The sequence below is a fragment of the Coregonus clupeaformis genome, chromosome 3, assembly GCF_020615455.1.
Source record: "Coregonus clupeaformis isolate EN_2021a chromosome 3, ASM2061545v1, whole genome shotgun sequence".
In the NCBI taxonomy this organism is placed as follows: Eukaryota; Metazoa; Chordata; class Actinopteri; order Salmoniformes; family Salmonidae; genus Coregonus; species Coregonus clupeaformis.
Genome location: NC_059194.1, coordinates 23,190,931 through 23,210,688, shown reverse-complemented (window position 1 = coordinate 23,210,688; position 19,758 = coordinate 23,190,931). Strand labels below are relative to the sequence as shown.

The 19,758-nt window shown below is 42.7% G+C and overlaps 1 protein-coding gene and 2 non-coding genes across 3 annotated transcripts; 1 reads left to right on the top strand and 2 right to left on the bottom strand.

Annotated features, from left to right (window-relative positions):
• The first annotated feature begins 352 nt into the window (after positions 1–352).
• Positions 353–6,063, top strand: zgc:113229 (uncharacterized protein LOC550612 homolog). The gene is made up of 5 exons (XM_041851716.2): positions 353–2,278; positions 2,435–2,583; positions 3,604–4,069; positions 5,000–5,341; positions 5,493–6,063. Exons 1-5 carry the CDS (start codon positions 1,301–1,303, stop codon positions 5,733–5,735), a joined length of 2,178 nt encoding a protein of 725 aa, XP_041707650.1. The 5' UTR covers positions 353–1,300; the 3' UTR covers positions 5,736–6,063.
• Positions 6,064–11,905: 5,842 nt separating this feature from the next.
• Positions 11,906–11,977, bottom strand: trnad-guc. Its single transcript has one exon. It is a non-coding gene; the product is annotated as a tRNA-Asp (tRNA).
• Positions 11,978–16,131: 4,154 nt separating this feature from the next.
• On the bottom strand, positions 16,132–16,203 carry trnad-guc. Its single transcript has one exon. It is a non-coding gene; the product is annotated as a tRNA-Asp (tRNA).
• Between the last annotated feature and the right edge of the window lie 3,555 nt (positions 16,204–19,758).

Below are 19,758 nucleotides of genomic sequence, written 5' to 3'. Positions count from 1 at the left end.
CGCGACCGGGAGACCCATGGGCGGCGCACAATTGGTCCAGCGTCGTCCAAGGTAGGGGAGGGTTTGGCCGACTGTAAGTCGCTCTGGATAAGAGCGTCTGCTAAATGACTAAAATGTAAATACTGTTTTTGTCTGTATGGAACATTTCTGGGATATTTTATTTAAGCTCATAAAACATGGGACCAACACTTTACATGTTGCGTTTTATATTTTTGTTTATATAACATTTGTTTGCAAAGAACATCTCACAGTTGTTCAAAATCACTCATGTTCAAAATCAGCTTCAACATGATCAAATTTCTGTTAGAAGAACAAAAAGGATTTTGTAAATGTATCACAGATATATCTTCGTGTGGAACAGTAGAAGCAATGTCTTTCCTAATGTGAAGCCAACTCCTTTTGCTCAGACAAAAATAGCCCCAAAAAAGCCTCCTGACCACACTATGCTGAGAAAGAGGGCATGTGCCAGTGTATACATGTGTGGCAGAGAGACAGAATGAGAGAGAGAGAGAGAGAGAAAGCAAAAGAGAGAGAGAGAGAGAGAGAGAGTCACTGTCACTTGTGGATGAAAGGGCTATAGAGTAGTTAGACCAGCCTCACTGGTCTTTCTCGTTGGTCTGGGTGCATGTCTCTGTCTGTAAGGCCTGTGGAATGCTGATGACCCTCTTCTCCTCCTAGTGATGACATGATCACTCCCCGATCGAAAGAAGGAAAACTTCTCCACCACGAAAATAGGCACGTGTGACTTCTAGAGATAGAGAGAAACAAACAGGAGAGTGAGATAATTTGATAGAGAGGAAAAGGAAGAGAGAGTGCCAGAGTGAGAGAGAGCGAGAGAGTGTAAGAGAGACAGAAGAGTTTGAGCGGTTTTTAGCGTTGCTGTTTTTTGACACTGCGGAGTCGACAGAGCAATGTTACAACTTTTCTGACAACCCATGGAGGACTGGAATGAGCATGCAACAGACAGAGGAAATAAGGGGAAAGAATATGTCAACAATCCATCGGGAAAAACTGGTGAAGTATGACAGTGGAGAATGACTGGAATGAAAACGAGAACAACCCTAACATGCTTCCTAACAAGACAAAAGACGCCAGGGCACATGCCTGAAACTGAACTAAGACTGAGGACAAACACAAGGAATATTCCAGATTGTTCTCTGTAACTCAATCTCAATAGCCGCTGGTCTGTCTAATCCATAATCCATATACAGCATATCATATTATGTACTGTATGTTTGTTTGTATATACCATCATTGGTCTAACCTAGGGGGTCTGATGTAAGAGTGCTCTCTGTCCTGGATGTCTCAACCAAGCCCCTCCGTGGACACCCAGACTCTGCTTCAGTCCATGCTCCAGAGACTGAGGCTCCAGCCTGGCTCAGAGACCCAGCACGGCAGGCAGGGACAGGCCCCCCACGGCCCCACCACAGCTGCCCAGGGCCAGGGGGAGGATGGGGGGAGACCTGGGGCTAACATCATTGGCAATGGATCTGTGGCGCTGTCTCCGGCTGATGATGTCAGAGGGGCTGAGGGCAAAGGGGGATGTGAGAAGGCCAGGAAGCATGAGATGAGGATGTGGGACTCCAGGGAGGAGTTTGGGATACCGGCTTGGGACAGTAATGTTTGGGGATCCAGACGGAAAGAGAAAGGGGAGGAAGGGAGGAAGCAACCCACTGGCAGTCTCCCCAAGTTGGACAGGGGACAGATGGTGTCATCCCCTTCGGCTGCTCAGGGTGCCCCTGTCCTCACCCCCTCCCCCTCACAGGATGCTGGCAGTGAAAGAGGTGACCCAGGGGGGTCAGCGGGGGCTCTACCAACAATGATGACCTTCACAGGAACTCAAACCGGGAATGAGGGCCACATTGACCCATCACCTCTGGGTAACTCATCTCTAAACTCCAAGACCAAGGGTGCTCAGAACCATGATGGGTCGGTTCTAATGGCGTCAAACTCTGACTTTACCCCCAGAGTCTATGATTGGTCCTTGAAGAGCACAGAATTATATCCAGACATGGGGAGTCAAATGGAGAGGTGGCGGCCTTTGGAGAATGGGTCAGAGATTCCGGGACATGATGTCATGGAGATTATGTCACCCAGTCAAGGTGTAGCAGAAAACACCTCGTCAACTAAGATGATGAAGAGATTGTCTGAGAACACAACACAGAGATGGACACAGAGGATAAAGGAGAAATGGAGGGACAGGCATGGGAGTTTTGGGAAGAAAAGGAAAGCGGAGGATGGAGTGAGAGAAGAGAGGAAAGATGCAAAACAAGTTAAAGTAGGTACAGTAAAGTTTACTTTGACTCATTTTATTTATTTGATGATACAGATCATTTCATTAGCAAATACATCAACAAGTAACATCTTCGCTAACCTTTGTTAGCTTACTGACTAGCATTACACTCGAAGATTCAATACATTTTTCATTCAACAGTTTCCACGGCAACATCAGCTGTCAACCAGAGAAGATAAAGTCACTAAGATGTCCAATAAAGAAGGCGATACTCAGTCACCAATCAGAGAGGGCAAGGAGGAAGCCCCTCCCACTCTGTCAGAAGACAGTGGTACAGAGGGTCAGTTCAGGTCGGTTCAAAACAACCAGACAATCAAACAGCTGTCAGTGTAGCAGATCAGCGTCGATATGTGTTAGCGGCCATGGTTTGGTTGTTCAGCCTCTGTGCATTTGGCTAACTCATTACCCAAGGAAGTAGATTATAACTACTGTCTTGTGATTTGATGTGCATTGGTTCAAATGTAATATGTGTACCAGTTTGCCTATAGTTACGGCATGGAGTATTTCCTAGTCAGGTCATGAAAACCTTTTTGCCTTAATTATACACTATGGAACAGCGGGGACTGTGAAGAGACACACAGGCACAGACACACATACACATGATAAGACCCGCACTCTACACACACGTACAGACAGACACACATACACATGATAAGACCCGCACTCTACACACACGTACAGACAGACACACATACACATGATAAGACCCGCACTCTACACACACGTACAGACAGACACACATGCACATGATAAGACACGCACTCTACACACACGTACAGACAGACACACATACACATGATAAGACCCGCACTCTACACACACGTACAGACAGACACACATACACATGATAAGACACGCACTCTACACACACGTACAGACACACATACACATGATAAGACACACACTCTACACACACATACACATGAAGGGATCCTTAATAAATACAAATACAAACAGGGCTAAGAGATTCTTCTGACTATGTGATCTAACTAGGAATAACACCTTGCTCAAGATATTACCTACCTATGATTTCACATCTGAGTAAGTTCTGTGTGCTATTTGTGTATGCAAGGGGAGGTTGTCATAGCTGAGACATTAGTTAGGGTGATACTGTGCACTTTCAGCTTTGAGGTGTCAGACACACCCTAGTCACTGACAGTTACTGTCTCTCTCACTCGCACACACACAGGAAGTTCTCAGTTCCTGTTTTAGTTAGTATTGAGTAAGACAGTGGTGCTTTGATAGATAGTTATATACTGTATGTACATGTTTGATATATCTAATCTAGTATTCCTTATTTGTCATGACAGATCCCCAAGTTCCTTTGAGTTCAGTCTTGGATCCTTTAGCTTGTTGGAGGAGATCCTCACAGGGCAGGAGTGGGCCAGGTTTCTAAACCCATCACAAGTAGACGCCTCAGCCAATCAAACACCAGCTGAAGAGGTCACAAATCAATCAGAGACCAGCCAGAACCGCCCACAAGATCATGAGAGCGCCCAATCAACTTTGACCTTGGACAGAGTCAGCCAATCAGGAAACGTGAACAGTCAGTGGGACTTCAGACCAAGTGAATTGGACCAAAGTTATGATAGAAGCGCTGATGTTTCTGCACCTGTCAATATGAATATCACAGAACCAAGCCTTGTCCAAGAACAGAACAGTAAATGTGAACTCATCCAATCAGCACCAAAGGAATACTGTCATGTCCAATCACAAACCAGCTCTGATGAAGTGAGGCCAAATCATATCCCTGTGTTAGAGTTCTCCTTCATTAAGGTAAGATTTCACTCAAACATTATTGGGTAGTTTCCTGGATGCAGATTAAGCCTAATCCTGGACTAAAAGGTAATTTAAATTAGGAGATTCTCCATTGAGTTTGCATTTTAGTCCAGGACTAAATTTAATCTGTGTCCGGGAAATCGCCCCTATAGGCCTTAACTTAAACCCTATCACTAACCTTTTATGTAACCCTGAATTAACTCATCCTGATTAACTAAAATATATGCCTTTGGGGGGGTTCTACTAAGATACCATATGGAATTGTTTCAAGATGGTCATACCATGGATCATTTAGCTATTTGATTTGGAATTTTAGGACCACTGTAGGTATATAAAAAAATAATAATGAATTTGTCCTTTACTACTGTACTATAGCCCATAGAAATGCATTGAATAACATTAATAAATGGCAAAACAGAGTAAAAAAAAGAATCATAAGGAATAATTTTTGAAGTGTCTGTCCTATATCTAGGAGTTATAAGAAAGCTCAGGAAATATTTTAGTTTTTTTGACACATATTTAACCCCTTTTTTTGTTGGCACAAAACTACCTCCATACTTCCACTCATTTTTTAAACCAGTACCGGGTTACCTTCAGACGAGTGTAGCCCAAACGGTTTGGACACTACAGACAGAAGTTGGCACATCGGCGGTACTGACTTCAGACGAGTCCAGTGGGACCAAACCGATTTTCGGGATGTCTCATGGTCTGACAAACACCGCTGTAGTTCCACCGCAGATGCGGAAGGTCAACATAGGCGGATGCAGTGGATTGACTCAGCCCTTGCAAAAAAACGATATCTCTATCTTAAACTGACAGATTTTGATGGGGATTTTTGTATTATGTTACATAGATTGATGCACTGGTGCGTCAGTAATAGACTCTTAAGGATTAAAGTTGATAATAGTGTACCTTGTTGTTCCACAGCCAGTGGAGGTCTTGGACAGCTCTGCCCTGAAAAGCAGGGTCCACCTGAACAGAAAAAGAGTGCACCAGTCACAGGAGAGGGAAGAAGAGAGGGAATGTTTAAAAGGAGAGGGGAGAGAGAGAAAAGAAGACAACTCAGTCCCATCTGATGAGGACAAGAGGGAAGAGGGGGACATCTTCATGATGCCTCTCTACCCCCTGAAATCCTCCCTTTCCCCTCTCACTCCATCCTCCCCCTCTTCCTCCCCCTCCTCACATCCCCTTGTCACCCGAAGTATACTGCGACACTCCATGTCTCAAGATTTAGAGTCCTCACTATCAATGGAAACAGTGACCAAAAAGGTAAGGACAGATTTTACTCTCAGTTGTCTGTCCCACACTGTCAGCATTTGGACTACTGTAAATTGAAAAATCACCTGGGGCATTCACCCAACCCTTCTCTCTCACTCTTTCTCTCTGTCTCTCTCTCTCTTCTCTCCTCTCTCTTTCTCAGAGGCGGATGTCAAAATCTCGTCACGTGCGGTTCTCTGAGGAGGTAGTTACCATGCCGCCCAGCCTCCTGATCCAGCAGGATTACGAATCAGAGGAGGATTGTGGGACAGAGGAGTACTCCACACTAGAGGAGAATGCAGTGATGAAGGAGGAAGTTGAAGTTGTGCCGATGATGCCACAGCCCACTGCTGCTCTCCCCGCCTGGATATTAGCTCTGAGGAAGAAGACAAGGAAGAAACACTGAACAATAACTGGCTCATCCTTGTGCTTATCCTTGTCTACCCTTATTTAAACAAGAAATTACCTTGAGAATCTCCTTTGCAAGAGAGACTTGGCAATATAGTGAAAGCACTTTGTAATTACTTTTGCATCTTTTTTTTTGCTTCGCTCAATCTACAAGCAAACACACTCATGTCATTACATGATCGTTATGTTTATGTCTGAAAATGTTCTAAGTACATTAGCATGGAATGTCAGGAGACAATAGTTATAATGGACTGTTTCTCTCTCTAAATTCAATTCAATTTGCTTTATTGGCATGACGTAACAATGTACATATTGCCAAAGCTTACTTTGGAGATGTACAATATTAACATAATTTTCTCTCTCTCTCTTGTCTCTCTCCTCTCTCTCCTCATCAGTCCTTATTAACAGTGGTATAACACCATTAAGAAGCTCTTTAGCTGATCTATTAGTGCTGTGATGGGTCCTTGGTGAGAGGAGGAGTGCACAGGTTGTGTATGTGTGTGTGTGTGTGTGTGTATATGTATATGCGCATATTTGTTTTCCACCAGGTTCCAAGATCACTATAAGTCCACGTAATCTCTTCTCATACCCCCTTAAACCCCCCATCGTTATAGTACATCACAAATGGAGATCATAAGAGCAAGACAGAGATGGAGAAAGGGATGAGGCCAGGTACCTGTAACATATGAACTACAGAGTATGTACAAAGGTAATGGGACCAGGGCAAAGCTTTTATGTGGCGGCAGACTGTGTAACAACTATAATATTGAGAGTAACAATTTATAAAGTCCCCTGTAGCTCAGTTGAGCATGGCGCTTGCAACGCCAGGGTTGTGGGTTCGTTTTCCCACGGGGGGCCAGTATGAAAATGTATGCACTCACTAACTGTAAGTTGCTCTGGATAAGAGCGTCTGCTAAATGACAAAAATTTAAAATAAAGTTATTTTAAGCTATAATAGTTTGTTTTTACTCATTTATTCATCCCACCGTACAGAGATAGTTTGCCCCAAAAGATTGGAACATTTTAAAAGTTCTTCAAGGGGTTCAATTGTTACCTTCACCCACATGAACATGGAACATATCAACAGCTGCTGATGAACTTAGGAAGTGGGGGAGGATCCTCCTCTCTGCCGATTGGTTGAAGTGGAATGTCACTCAAAGCTGCTGCTGCTGCTGCGTCTTCTTCTTCTTCTATGGTATAATGCGGTCCACAAATGTTTAAGGTGCATGCCGCCACCTACTGTGCTGGAGTGTGCAATTAATCATGGTTTGCCTAATTCTGTACTACAAGGAAAGAAAAAAAATCAAAAGAAAAAAATCCCTACTAACTTCTAACAAACCCTGTCTCATGTCACTCAAATTATAACCAACTAATTGCAGCATTACCGCAAAAATTGAGCAGGAAAGTGGAAGGGGGAGAAGCTAAGGAACTTGTCTGTCGGCCCTGCATTAAAGACCAAAATTGGTTAAAGAACATTGTGATAAATAAGAAAGTATACCAGTTTAATTTAAGGACCCAAAATTCGACAGCTGTGCCATAGAGGTTGCAAAAAAGTTGGGAAGAGATTTTCGATTAATTGATTCCAAGGCACATTGTTTATGAACTGATACACAAAACGAAGCCGGATTCAAAACTTAGTTTTTCAATTTTAAAGATTAAACAAAAATCTTGCAACCAATAGAATGTTATATATATATGGGGGATACAACCATTTTGCTGCGAAGAGACAGAATCATTAGCTCACCTGTTTTGGTACTGCCCATACAGTGGGGGAAAAAAGTATTTAGTCAGCCACCAATTGTGCAAGTTCTCCCACTTAAAAAGATGAGAGAGGCCTGTAATTTTCATCATAGGTACACGTCAACTATGACAGACAAATTGAGAAGAAAAAAAATCCAGAAAATCACATTGTAGGATTTTTAATGAATTTATTTGCAAATTATGGTGGAAAATAAGTATTTGGTCACCTACAAACAAGCAAGATTTCTGGCTCTCACAGACCTGTAACTTCTTCTTTAAGAGGCTCCTCTGTCCTCCACTCGTTACCTGTATTAATGGCACCTGTTTGAACTTGTTATCAGTATAAGAGACACCTGTCCACAACCTCAAACAGTCACACTCCAAACTCCACTATGGCCAAGACCAAAGAGCTGTCAAAGGACACCAGAAACAAAATTGTAGACCTGCACCAGCCTGGGAATACTGAATCTGCAATAGGTAAGCAGGTTGGTTTGAAGAAATCAACTGTGGGAGCAATTATTAGGAAATGGAAGACATACAAGACCACTGATAATCTCCCTCGATCTGGGGCTCCACGCAAGATCTCACCCCGTGGGGTCAAAATGATCACAAGAACAGTGAGCAAAAATCCCAGAACCACACGGGGGGACCTAGTGAATGACCTGCAGAGAGCTGGGACCAAAGTAACAAAGCCTACCATCAGTAACACACTACGCCGCCAGGGACTCAAATCCTGCAGTGTCAGACGTGTCCCCCCTGCTTAAGCCAGTACATGTCCAGGCCCGTCTGAAGTTTGCTAGAGTGCATTTGGATGATCCAGAAGAGGATTGGGAGAATGTCATATGGTCAGATGAAACCAAAATAGAACTTTTTGGTAAAAACTCAACTCGTCGTGTTTGGAGGACAAAGAATGCTGAGTTGCATCCAAAGAACACCATACCTACTGTGAAGCATGGGGGTGGAAACATCATGCTTTGGGGCTGTTTTTTCTGCAAAGGGACCAGGACGACTGATCCGTGTAAAGGAAAGAATGAATGGGGCCATGTATCGTGAGATTTTGAGTGAAAACCTCCTTCCATCAGCAAGGGCATTGAAGATGAAACGTGGCTGGGTCTTTCAGCATGACAATGATCCCAAACACACCGCCCGGGCAACGAAGGAGTGGCTTCGTAAGAAGCATTTCAAGGTCCTGGAGTGGCCTAGCCAGTCTCCAGATCTCAACCCCATAGAAAATTTTTGGAGGGAGTTGAAAGTCCGTGTTGCCCAGCGACAGCCCCAAAACATCACTGCTCTAGAGGAGATCTGCATGGAGGAATGGGCCAAAATACCAGCAACAGTGTGTGAAAACCTTGTGAAGACTTACAGAAAACGTTTGACCTGTGTCATTGCCAACAAAGGATATATAACAAAGTATTGAGAAACGTTTGTTATTGACCAAATACTTATTTTCCACCATAATTTGCAAATAAATTCATTAAAAATCCTACAATGTGATTTTTTTTCTTCTCAATTTGGCTGTCATAGTTGACGTGTACCTATGATGAAAATTACAGGCCTCTCTCATCTTTTTAAGTGGGAGAACTTGCACAATTGGTGGCTGACTAAATACTTTTTTTCCCCACTGTATGTAGCTTGTTTTTGGTCACAGGTTCAGGAATGGCTGAAGAATTACAACATTTACCTGAAGCTAATTCTGCAAATAGCATTGCTGGGTGATTTGAAAAGTCATAGTCAATCGATCAATAATATAATACTCTTAGCAAAACATTTTATCATTAATTTACAATCTGTAGAAACAATGAGAATAGAAAGGTTCAGGACGTTTGTGAAACATCACAGCACAGTTGAAAAATATATGGCAGCTAGAAATCAAAACTGGATGTTTCATCAGAGGTACATCAAATCCAATTTTATTGGTCACATACACATATAATATAATAATAATATGCCATTTAGCAGACGCTTTTATCCAAAGCGACTTACAGTCATGCGTGCATACATTTTTTTGTGTATGGGTGGTCCCGGGGATCGAACCCACTACCTTGGCGTTACAAGCGCCGTGCTCTACCAGCTGAGCTACAGAGGACCACATATTTAGCAGATGCTATTGCGGGTGTAGCGAAATCCTGAAGGATGGGACTAAAAATAACAAAAAAACAAGATAACTAATGTAAAATATACTGTGTCCGTAAAATGTATATAGTATGTATAAGCTGGAAGTAGAAAGCTAAGTATTGTTGTCCATTAGTTTAGTCCAATTAGGGGAGGGTTAGAGGAAGATAATAAATGAGAAAAATAAAATATATATTTACCAATAAATATATGGGGGATTGGAAATGATGCAGACAATTACATTGATAGAAGCCACAATATATCTGCAATATTAAAGCTGATCTACCCACCCAAACAAAAATGGATGGACTATGTACAAAAAGTGCTGTAATGTCTAAACGGTTCACCCGATATGGATGAAAATACCCTCAAATTAAAGCTGACAGTCTGTACTTAGCTCATAGTCATTGTATCATTTCAAATCCAGTGCTGGAGTACAGAGCCAAAACAACAAAAAATGTGTCACTGTGCCAATATTTCTGGAGCTTACTGTATTTGCCTCAAATCTAGGGTTAATGGTGGTAACATTCAAAACGTATTACATGGCCTCCTTTTAAAGCATACAGTCTGAGTACAGAAGCCTTACCAGTCCCACAGAGGTAAAGGTGGCTACTACGTTGATCAGAGTAGGAACTGTGTTGAACTTCCCCGCCTGAAAGGACAGAGACAGATGAATTCCATATGATACACAGATAACAGGTACGAAAGCGCGCACACACACACACACACACCCTAATCCACACTCACGAGGCCAGTGACCAGGATATCAAAGCGGATGGCGTAGGCCTTGTGGAGAGTGCTGAACTCTGTCCCATTCTCATTTTTGTCATATTTGGCAAATCTGTGGATGGAGATAGAGGGGGAGACAGTGTCAATGAACACAGCAATAAAACAAGGAAGAGGGGGGTAAGGAAATTGGAGAGGAGAAAAGGGGGGTGGAAAATGACCTGAAAGAAGAAGGGGAGAAGGAGGAAGAAAGGGGGATTCCCTTGAATGGTACTAAACTGAAAGGGGTTTCAGTACTTGAAGTTGTATCCCTTAGCGATGCCGTTCTTCTGAAACACATCGTCACGTAAAGGAGTAGTGTGGTTCACATCTCTCTTCTGACACATCCAGATTACACTGCCATTCAATGTTGATCGCAATCTCTCCACCCTGATAGAGGGAGATAGAGGGAGTGAAGAGAAGGGTGGATAGGTGAGGAGGGGGAAGAGGAAATGTAAAGAGAAGCATGTGGGACTGGAGATATATAAAATGGAGAGGGGAAGAGAGGTTGAGAAACCAGAATGAGAGAGAGGTGGAGAGTAGAGGAAAGAAATTGATGGAGATATAGGAGAGGATGAGGGGGAAGAGGGGATGAGATAGGTCTCACTGTCTGAGCGATGGTGGAGAACTTCTGTCCTGTGTAGCGCAGCACTTCTCCCACCTTGAAGATGGGTCAGTGGCGGTTGTGCTCCAGGTCATATGTAGAGCTCCTGATATAAATTGCATTCAGGGACGACGGGAAGTTCCCTCTGTGGGGGAGAGGGTGAGAGGGAGAGGGAGAGGGAAGGTAAAAACGAGAGTGATAGTGCCAAATCTCCTTCAGCAGAAAAGAGAGAGCAACGAGTTGACAGGAAAGTGGGAGGGAGACCATAGGAAAGTAGGGGTGCTGGGGGTGCAAGGGGAGAGGGAAAAAATGGGATATTTAAAAATTTAATTAATATTCAAACTGTAGGCTACAACCAATCATTGACAATGCACTACCGCGAGGTTGAACATTTCCGGTTCATTCCTTCCTGTAGGCTAGCAGTTAGCATTTACAAGATCAAGGTCAATCAAAATCAAAATGTCTCCGAATTCTTTTTCAGATATATTCGTTTCCCATTTAACAACTAATGTTTTGCACAAAGTAAATCACCTCACACACTGGAAATCTACAATGGATTCACAAAAGTCTACCTACTGAGAATGCGTAAATGTCCAAACTGTAAATGAAAGCAAACTCGGACTTTACAAGAGGCAGTTGAGAATTCTACCACGAAATCAAACACAGATTTATACCTCTGGGGATTGCATAATTGTCGACGATCCATGTTCGAAAGCTGTTGCATTGGACGGGAATCGAACCCGGGAATCGAACCCGGGCCTCTCGCGTGGCAGGCGAGAATTCTCCCACTGAAACACCAATACATTGCAATTCTGAAATTACCCCACAGGCTGGAAGTCGTATATCAGAAAGCATTAGCTTGAACTCCAATCGTTTATTCTGCTATGTGGATTTAGCGACGTGTTACACCCTAGATACGCCTTTAAAAAATTATAAAAAACTCTACACTCCCCGTCGGGGAATTGAACCCCGGTCTCCCGCGTGACAGGCGGGGATACTCACCACTATACTAACGAGGAGCAGATAGTTTAAGTTTACCCCATTATAGTAAAAAACTATAAGGTCTCTTCCCTCAGCTGGCATACCATATTGTTACTTAATTGGTGGATATAGTGCTGACAAGCTATTATGCACAGAACGGTGGGTCGACCGTGTGAACAAATTAGGAGTGTTGGGTGCGATGGACAACTACAAATACCTAGGTGTCTGGTTACACCGTAAACTCTCCTTCCAGACTCACATTAAGCATCTCCAATCCAAAGTTAAATATAGAATCGGCTTCCTATTTCGCAATAAAGCCTCCTTCACTCATGCTGCCAAACATGCCCTCGTAAAACGGACTATCCTACCGATCCTTGACTTCGGCGATGTAATTTACAAAATAGCCTCCAACACTCTACTCAGCAAATTGGATGTAGTCTATCACAGTGCCATCCGTTTTGTCACCAAAGCCCCATATACTACCCACCATTGTGACCTGTACGCTGTCGTTGGCTGGCCCTCACTACATATTCGTCGCCAAACCCACTGGCTCCAGGTCATCTATAAATCTCTGCTAGGCAAATCCCCGCCTTATCTTAGTTCATTGGTCACCATTGCAACACCCACCCATAGGATGCGCTCCGGCAGGTATATCTCACTGGTCATCCCCAAAGCCAACACCTCCTTTGGCCGCCATTCCTTCCAGTTCTCTGCTGCCAATGACTGGAACGAACTGCAAAAATCTCTGAAGCTAGAGACTCTTATCTCCCTCACTAACTTTAAGCATCAGTTGTCAGAGCAGTTTACCGATCACTGCACCTGTACACAGCCCATCTGTAATTAGCAGCCCAACTACCTCATCCCCATATTGTTATTTATTTTGCTCATTTGCACCCCAGTATCTCTATTTGCACATCACCTTCTGCACATCTATCACTCCAGTTGTAAATGAGAACTTGTTCTCAACTGGCCTACCTGGTTAAATAAAGGTGAAATAAAATAAAATAAAAAGTCAGTGTGAAAAAATTAGGAGTGTTGGGCGCTAACCCTAACCCTTCTCACAAACACGTACATGTAATCGGTTTTGCTCTATGACGCTCACAAGCCACACAATAGTAGTATTCTATCCTGGTACAAAAGCCCCAACGAATGAAAACCCTGGACCTACTGCATCTAACACCTGAACGATGACAAGAGTGTCAAAGGAAAACGATAGCAAAAATCGTGGGACTGCACAAACCTACTTCTGCATACTGTGTTGGGAAGCACAGTTCGGGCCCTGTGAGGCAGTGGCCAGGACCCTAAAGACAGAGATCCAAGGCAAGTGCTTTCGTCGCCCTCAAATGTGCCAATGTGCTGAGGGAACAGGTCAGGGCACTGAGAGATGACCTCGTCGTGGAGGAGATGACACACAATGCTTGTATTAAAATAAAATGTTATTAAATGAATGACACAGATAGACAACACAAGGTTAAACTACATCCAATACTTACAGTGAGTGTACTAGCTCTTTCCATGACATACCAGCAGCGGTGGAAAAAGTACCCCATTTTCAAACTTGAGTAAAAGTAAAGATACTTTAATAGAAAATGACTCAAGTAAAAGTGAAAGTCACCCAGTAAAATACCAGTGGTGGAAAAAGTACTCAAAACTCATACCTGAGTAAAAGTAAAGATACCTTAATAGAAAATGACTGAAGTAAAAGTGAAAGTCACCCAGTAAAATACTACTTGAGTAAAAGTCAAAAAGTATTTGGTTTTAAATATACTTAAGTATCTAAAGTAAATGTAATTGCTAAAATATACTTAAGTATCAAAAGTAAAAGTAAAAGTACTAATCATTTCAAATTCCTTATATTAAGCAAACCAGATGGCACAATTTTCTTGTTTCTTTAAATGTATGGATACCAGGCACACTCCAACACTCAGACATCATTTATAAACGAAGCATTTGTGTTTAGTGAGTCCACCAGATCAGAGGCAGTAGGGATCACCAGGGACGTTCTCTTGATAAGTGTGTGAATTTGACACTTTTTCTGTCCTGCTAAGCATTCAAAATGTAACGAGTACTTTTGGGTGTCAGGGAAAATGTATGGAGTAAAAAGTGCCTTACTTTCTTTAGGAATGTAGTGAAGTAAAAGTAAAAGTTGTGAAAAATAGAAATAGTAAAGTAAACTACAGATACCCCAAAAAACTACTTAAGTAGTACTTTCAACTATTTTTACTTAAGTACTTTACACCACTGCTGACCAGGTGAATCCAGGTGAAAGCTATGATCCCTTATTGATGTCACCTGTAAAATCCAGTTCAATCAGTGTAGATAAAGTGGAGGAGACAGGTTAAAGAAGGATTTTTAAGCCGTGAGACAATTGAGACATGGATTGTGTATGAGTGCCATTCAGAGGATGAATGGGCAAGACAAAAATGTAAGTGCCTTTAAACGGGATATGGTAGTAGGTGCCAGGCGCACCAGTTTGAGTGTGTCAAGAACTGCAACACTGCTGGGTTTTTCACGCTCAACAGTTTCCTGTGTGTATCAAGAATGGTCCACCACCCAAAGGACATTCAGCCAACTTGACACAACTGTGCATTGGAGTCAACATGGGCCAGTATCCCCGTGGAATGCTTTCGATACCTTGTACTCCATGCCCCGACGAATTGAGGCTATTCTGAGGGAAAAGGGGGGTGCAACTCAATATTAGGAAGGTGTTCCTAATGTTTTGTACACTAAATGTACATAATAATGTACTAATATGACATGTAACATCGATAAAACAAAGATAATAATGTAACAATGAAACAATGAAAAAATCGAAATAAAAATAATAATGATAGCCTGATATAAATATTAAATAAGAATGATTCCATTTAGGACCCAGCCCACTCGGCACAGACGTCAATTCAACATCTATTCCACGTTGGTTCAACGTAATTTCATTGAAATTATGTGAAAACAACGTTGATTCAACCAGTGTGTGCCCAGCGGGAGGTGATGGCATGTGCTACCCAAATCGGCCTCAAGATGCCAACAGACAATGCGCCCCCCAAAAGTGAGCAGAACCCCAGCCCACTATCGCCAAACAATACTCTGAAGCAGTGGATCTGGTGCAATCAGAAGTGGAGAGAATATTAGACCTGGAAGAGCTAGGGATATGAGCAAGACGAGAGAAAACCATCATTGACGCAGCAAAAGGAAGCACAACTCAACTGGATGCACAGTCCTTTGACTCCCTTCACCTCCCCATGCAGCTGGACACAGGCCGCCTGCTGCTCCAACTCCACAGGTTGGGTGACATCACAAAAAATACCCCATGCAGCACTGTCCCACAGGTTGTTCGACTCTGACCCAACTTCACCCACAAACAAGAGGTCTCTTAAGAGAAGAAGAAACCCAAATCAAACTATAGCTAATTAGCATTTTTGAATCTGAGAGCAAAAAGAGCCGAATATATTGATAAAAGTCACCTTGTCCTAGAGAGATTTACACAGTTTTCAAAACGTCACGCCAGGGTAAGCTTACACGAAACACAGCCCTTATTTGAAGTGTTTCTAAAATTCCCTATGGGAAAAATGAATGGTGGAAAAACAATTGGAACCATTTCCCTGTTTGACCGCTAGGTTTTATGGGTATTATGACACTTCCACTGTGGGGACTTACATGCCCTGATGAGGGCCTTTATCAGAATCACCCCCAGCACAAGGCCACTTTTGGTGTTTTATGACTGCCGGCTAGCCTGGCCCTGCAGACCAATGGTTTCATACGCTGTGTCTGTGCGGTTAGTATTCTTTATTTAATGTGTTTTGAGGATGTATTAATAGAATTTGGGTGTTTTCCAAAATGTTATATTATTGCAATGTTACACTTCAGCTCCACTATCAGGGTTGTGTTGCTATGCCATCAGTGTCACATCAATGTGACGTTCTACCTGAACCACAGAGCCTGTTGTTTTGAGAGCAGAGGAACAGAGGGGAAGAGCATCTTTATTCTATTTTTCCCTACTGTACCATACCATATTCATCGATTATGCATAAGTACAGTACATTTGGTCCAGTTTTTCGCAAGTAGTCATTAAATTGTTGCACTAAATGATCCTCTAATTACACAAGTTGCTTTTGTTTACATTGTGAACCTAGCTAGGCAATGTAACTAGCTCGCTCGTAGTAGTAGCTTCTTGACTTCATAAAAGTCTTTACTCCCCGTCGGGGAATTGAACCCCGGTCTCCCGCGTGACAGGCGGGGATACTCACCACTATACTAACGAGGAGTAGGTGGTTTCATTTTGCCCCATTATAGTAAAAAGCTATGGAGGTCCATAAGGCCTGTTGTTTTGAGAGCAGAGAAACAGAGGGAAAGAGCATCTTTATTCTATTTTTCCCTACTGTACTGTACCATACCATATTCATCGATTATGCATAAGTACAATACATTTGGTCCAGTTTTTCGCAAGTAGTCAATCAATTGTTGCTAGTGGTTGTACTAAATGATCCTCAAATTACACAAGCTGCTTTTGTTTACATTGTGAACCTAGCTAGGCAATGTAGCTAGCTCGCTAGTATTAGTAGCTTCTTGACTTCATAAATCTTAGTAAAATAACCAGAGGTGTCTAGTGGACACCATACGCAACCAAAATCAACTTTATTTCTCATTATTTCAATTCACAATATAGAATGAACGCGCGCGTCAGCCATCAAAAATGTAACCTCAGCGATTCTTGAGGTTGGGACGCTGCCATTGGATGTGACGCAACACGGGCAGCATAGCAGCTTTCATTGATTTCAAAGGAAGCATTCCCTCAACGACTGATGTCTGACAGCAAAGCCGCACCCGCACGCCCGATGGTGTTGCGTAGCATGGCCATTAATGTGTTGGCTTCAGAGGAGGCTGGTGTGAGAGCTGTAGGAGGATGGGCTCATTGTAATGGCTGGAATGGAATAAATGGAAAGCTATCAAACACATATGGAAACCATGTTTGACACCGTTCCATTTAATCAATTCCATCCATTACAATGAGCCTGTCCTCCTATAGCTCCTCCCACCAGCCTCCTTAGGGTAGGTTAAACAGAGCAAATGAAATGTGACCATACTTTATTACATATATCATCAAGGATGCTATTTAGGCCTACAAAGCATTTGCAAAGTTATCAACAGCTATTGTTTCAATTCAACCCAGAATTCAACTATATTGAACAAGAAAAAAACAATTTTACTGAGTTACAGTTCATATACAGTCCCGTGTAGCTCAGTTGGTAGAGCATGAAACTTGCAACGCTAGAGTTGTGGGTTTGATTTCCACAGGGGACCAGTACGAATTAAAACGTATGCACTCACTACTGTAAGTCGCTCTGGTTAAGAGCGTCTGATAAATGACAATAAGGAAATCAGTCAATTCAAATAAATAAATTAGGCCCTAACCTATGGATTTCGCATGACTGGGCAGGGGCACAGCCATGGGAGGGCATAGGCCAGGCCCAGTCAATCAGAATGAGTTTTTACCTACAAAAGGGCTTTATTACAGACATAAATACTCCTCAGTTTAATCAGCTGTCCAGGTGGCTGGTCTCAGATGATCCCGCAGGTGAAGAAGCCAAATGTGGAGGTCCTGGGCTGGATTGGTCTGCGGTTGTGAGGCCAGTTGGACGTACTGCCAAATTCTCTAAAACGACGTTGGAGGCGGTTTATGGTAGGGAAATTAACATTACATTCTCTGGCAACAGCTCTGGTGGACATTCCTGCAGTCAGCATGCAAATTGCATGCTCCCTCAACTTGAGACGTTGTGTAACAAAACTGTACATTTTAGAGTGGCCTTTTGTTGTACCCAGCACAAGGTGCACCTGTGTTTAATCCGCTTCTTGATATGCCACACCTGTCAGGTGTATGGAACATTTCTGGGATCTTTTATTTCAGCTCATGAAACATTGGACCAACACTACATGTTGGGTTTATATTTTTGTTCAGTATAAAAATAGACAATACATATAGGCCTAGGGTTTAAGCTCTAGTTGATTTAAAATGTAATGATATTTAGTGACATTGATTTTTGTTTGGTTGTCAATGTAACCAAATATCAACATTTGAAGGAGATGTATCTTCTGCTTAGTTCCATATGTGCCACTGTCTTAGTCTGGCTTTAAATCCAGTTGTTCTACAAATTAATAATTTCTATATTGGATTCACTTATTTTTGGTTGAGTTGGAGAGGTGAATGCAACATAATTTGTTAACTTGTCGACAAGTTAATAGGCTATTTATTGTTCCAGTTTGTCTACAGATTAATAATTGATATGTTGGAATCACATCTCCATCTCAACCAAAAATATAAGTTCAGGAATAGGGCTAAATCAAATCAAACTTTATTTAAAGATTGATTTAGTCTTAATAATAATAATAATAATATGCCATTTAGCAGACGCTTTTATCCAAAGCGACTTACAGTCATGCGTGCATACATTTTTGTGTATGGGTGGTCCCGGGGATCGAACCCACTACCAGCTGAGCTACAGAGGACCACGGTCTTCTTTAACTTAGTACCCGATGGTCACTCTGACAGAGCTCCAGAGTTCCTCTGTGGAGATGGGAGAACCTACCAGAAGAACAACCATCTCTGCAGCACTCCACCAATCAGGCCTTTATGGTAGAGTGGGCAGAGAGAAGCCACTCCTCAGTAAAAGGCACATGACAGCCTGCTTGGAGTTTGCCAAAAGGCACCTAAAGGTCTCTCAGACCATGAGAAACAAGATTCTCTGGTCTGATGAACCCAAGATTGAACTCTCTGGCCTGAATGCCAAGCGTCACATCTGGAGGAAACCTTCCACCATCCCTACGGTGAAGCATAGTGGTGGCAGCATCATGCTGTGGGGATGTTTTTCAGCGGCAAGGACTGGGAGACTAGTCAGGATCGAGGCAAAGATAAACAGAGCGAAGTACAGAGATCCTTGATGAAAACCTGCTCCAGAGCGCTCAGGACCTCAGACTGGGGCGAAGGTTCACCTTCCAACAGGACAACGACCCTAAGCACACAGCCAAGACAATGCAGGAGTGGCTTCGGGACAAGTCTCTGAATGACCTTGAGTGGCCCAGAACAGATCAACATGTGAACAGTACTCTGCAGAACAGAACAACATGTGAACAGTACTCTGCAGAACGGAAAAACATGTGGACAGTACTCTGCAGAACAGAACAACATGTGAACAGTACTCTGCAGAACAGAACAACGTGGACAGTACTCTGCAGAACAGAACAACGTGGACAGTACTCTGCAGAACAGAACAACATGTGGACAGTGCTCTGCAGAACAGGACAACGTGGACAGTGCTCTGCAGAACAGAACAACATGTGGACAATACTCTGCAGAACAGAACAACATGTGGACAATACTCTGCAGAACAGAACAACATGTGGACAGTACTCTGCAGAACAGAACAACATGTGAACAGTACTCTGCAGAACAGTAAACACAGAATAGTAGACGCCTTTGAGAGATCAAAACAAACTACATGACATATCACTATGGGTCTAATGATAATGGCTATTATAGTCATGCTTAGAGTCATCCACACAGTGTGTTAATGCAATAATTTCAACAGTTGTGTTTGCCACGTGTGTAGTGTCTAGAGACCGAGCTGGAAGATAGCATCTCTTCTTTTCTTAAGTGGTTCCATTCAATTTAAGCATGATGGAGGCCACTGTGTTCTTGGGGACCTTCAATGCTGCAAAAAAAATGTGGTACCCTTCAAGTTGTACAAACATCTCAAGGATGATCAATGGAAACAGGATGCACCGGAGCTCAATTTCGAGTGTCATAGCAAAGGGTCTGTAAAGT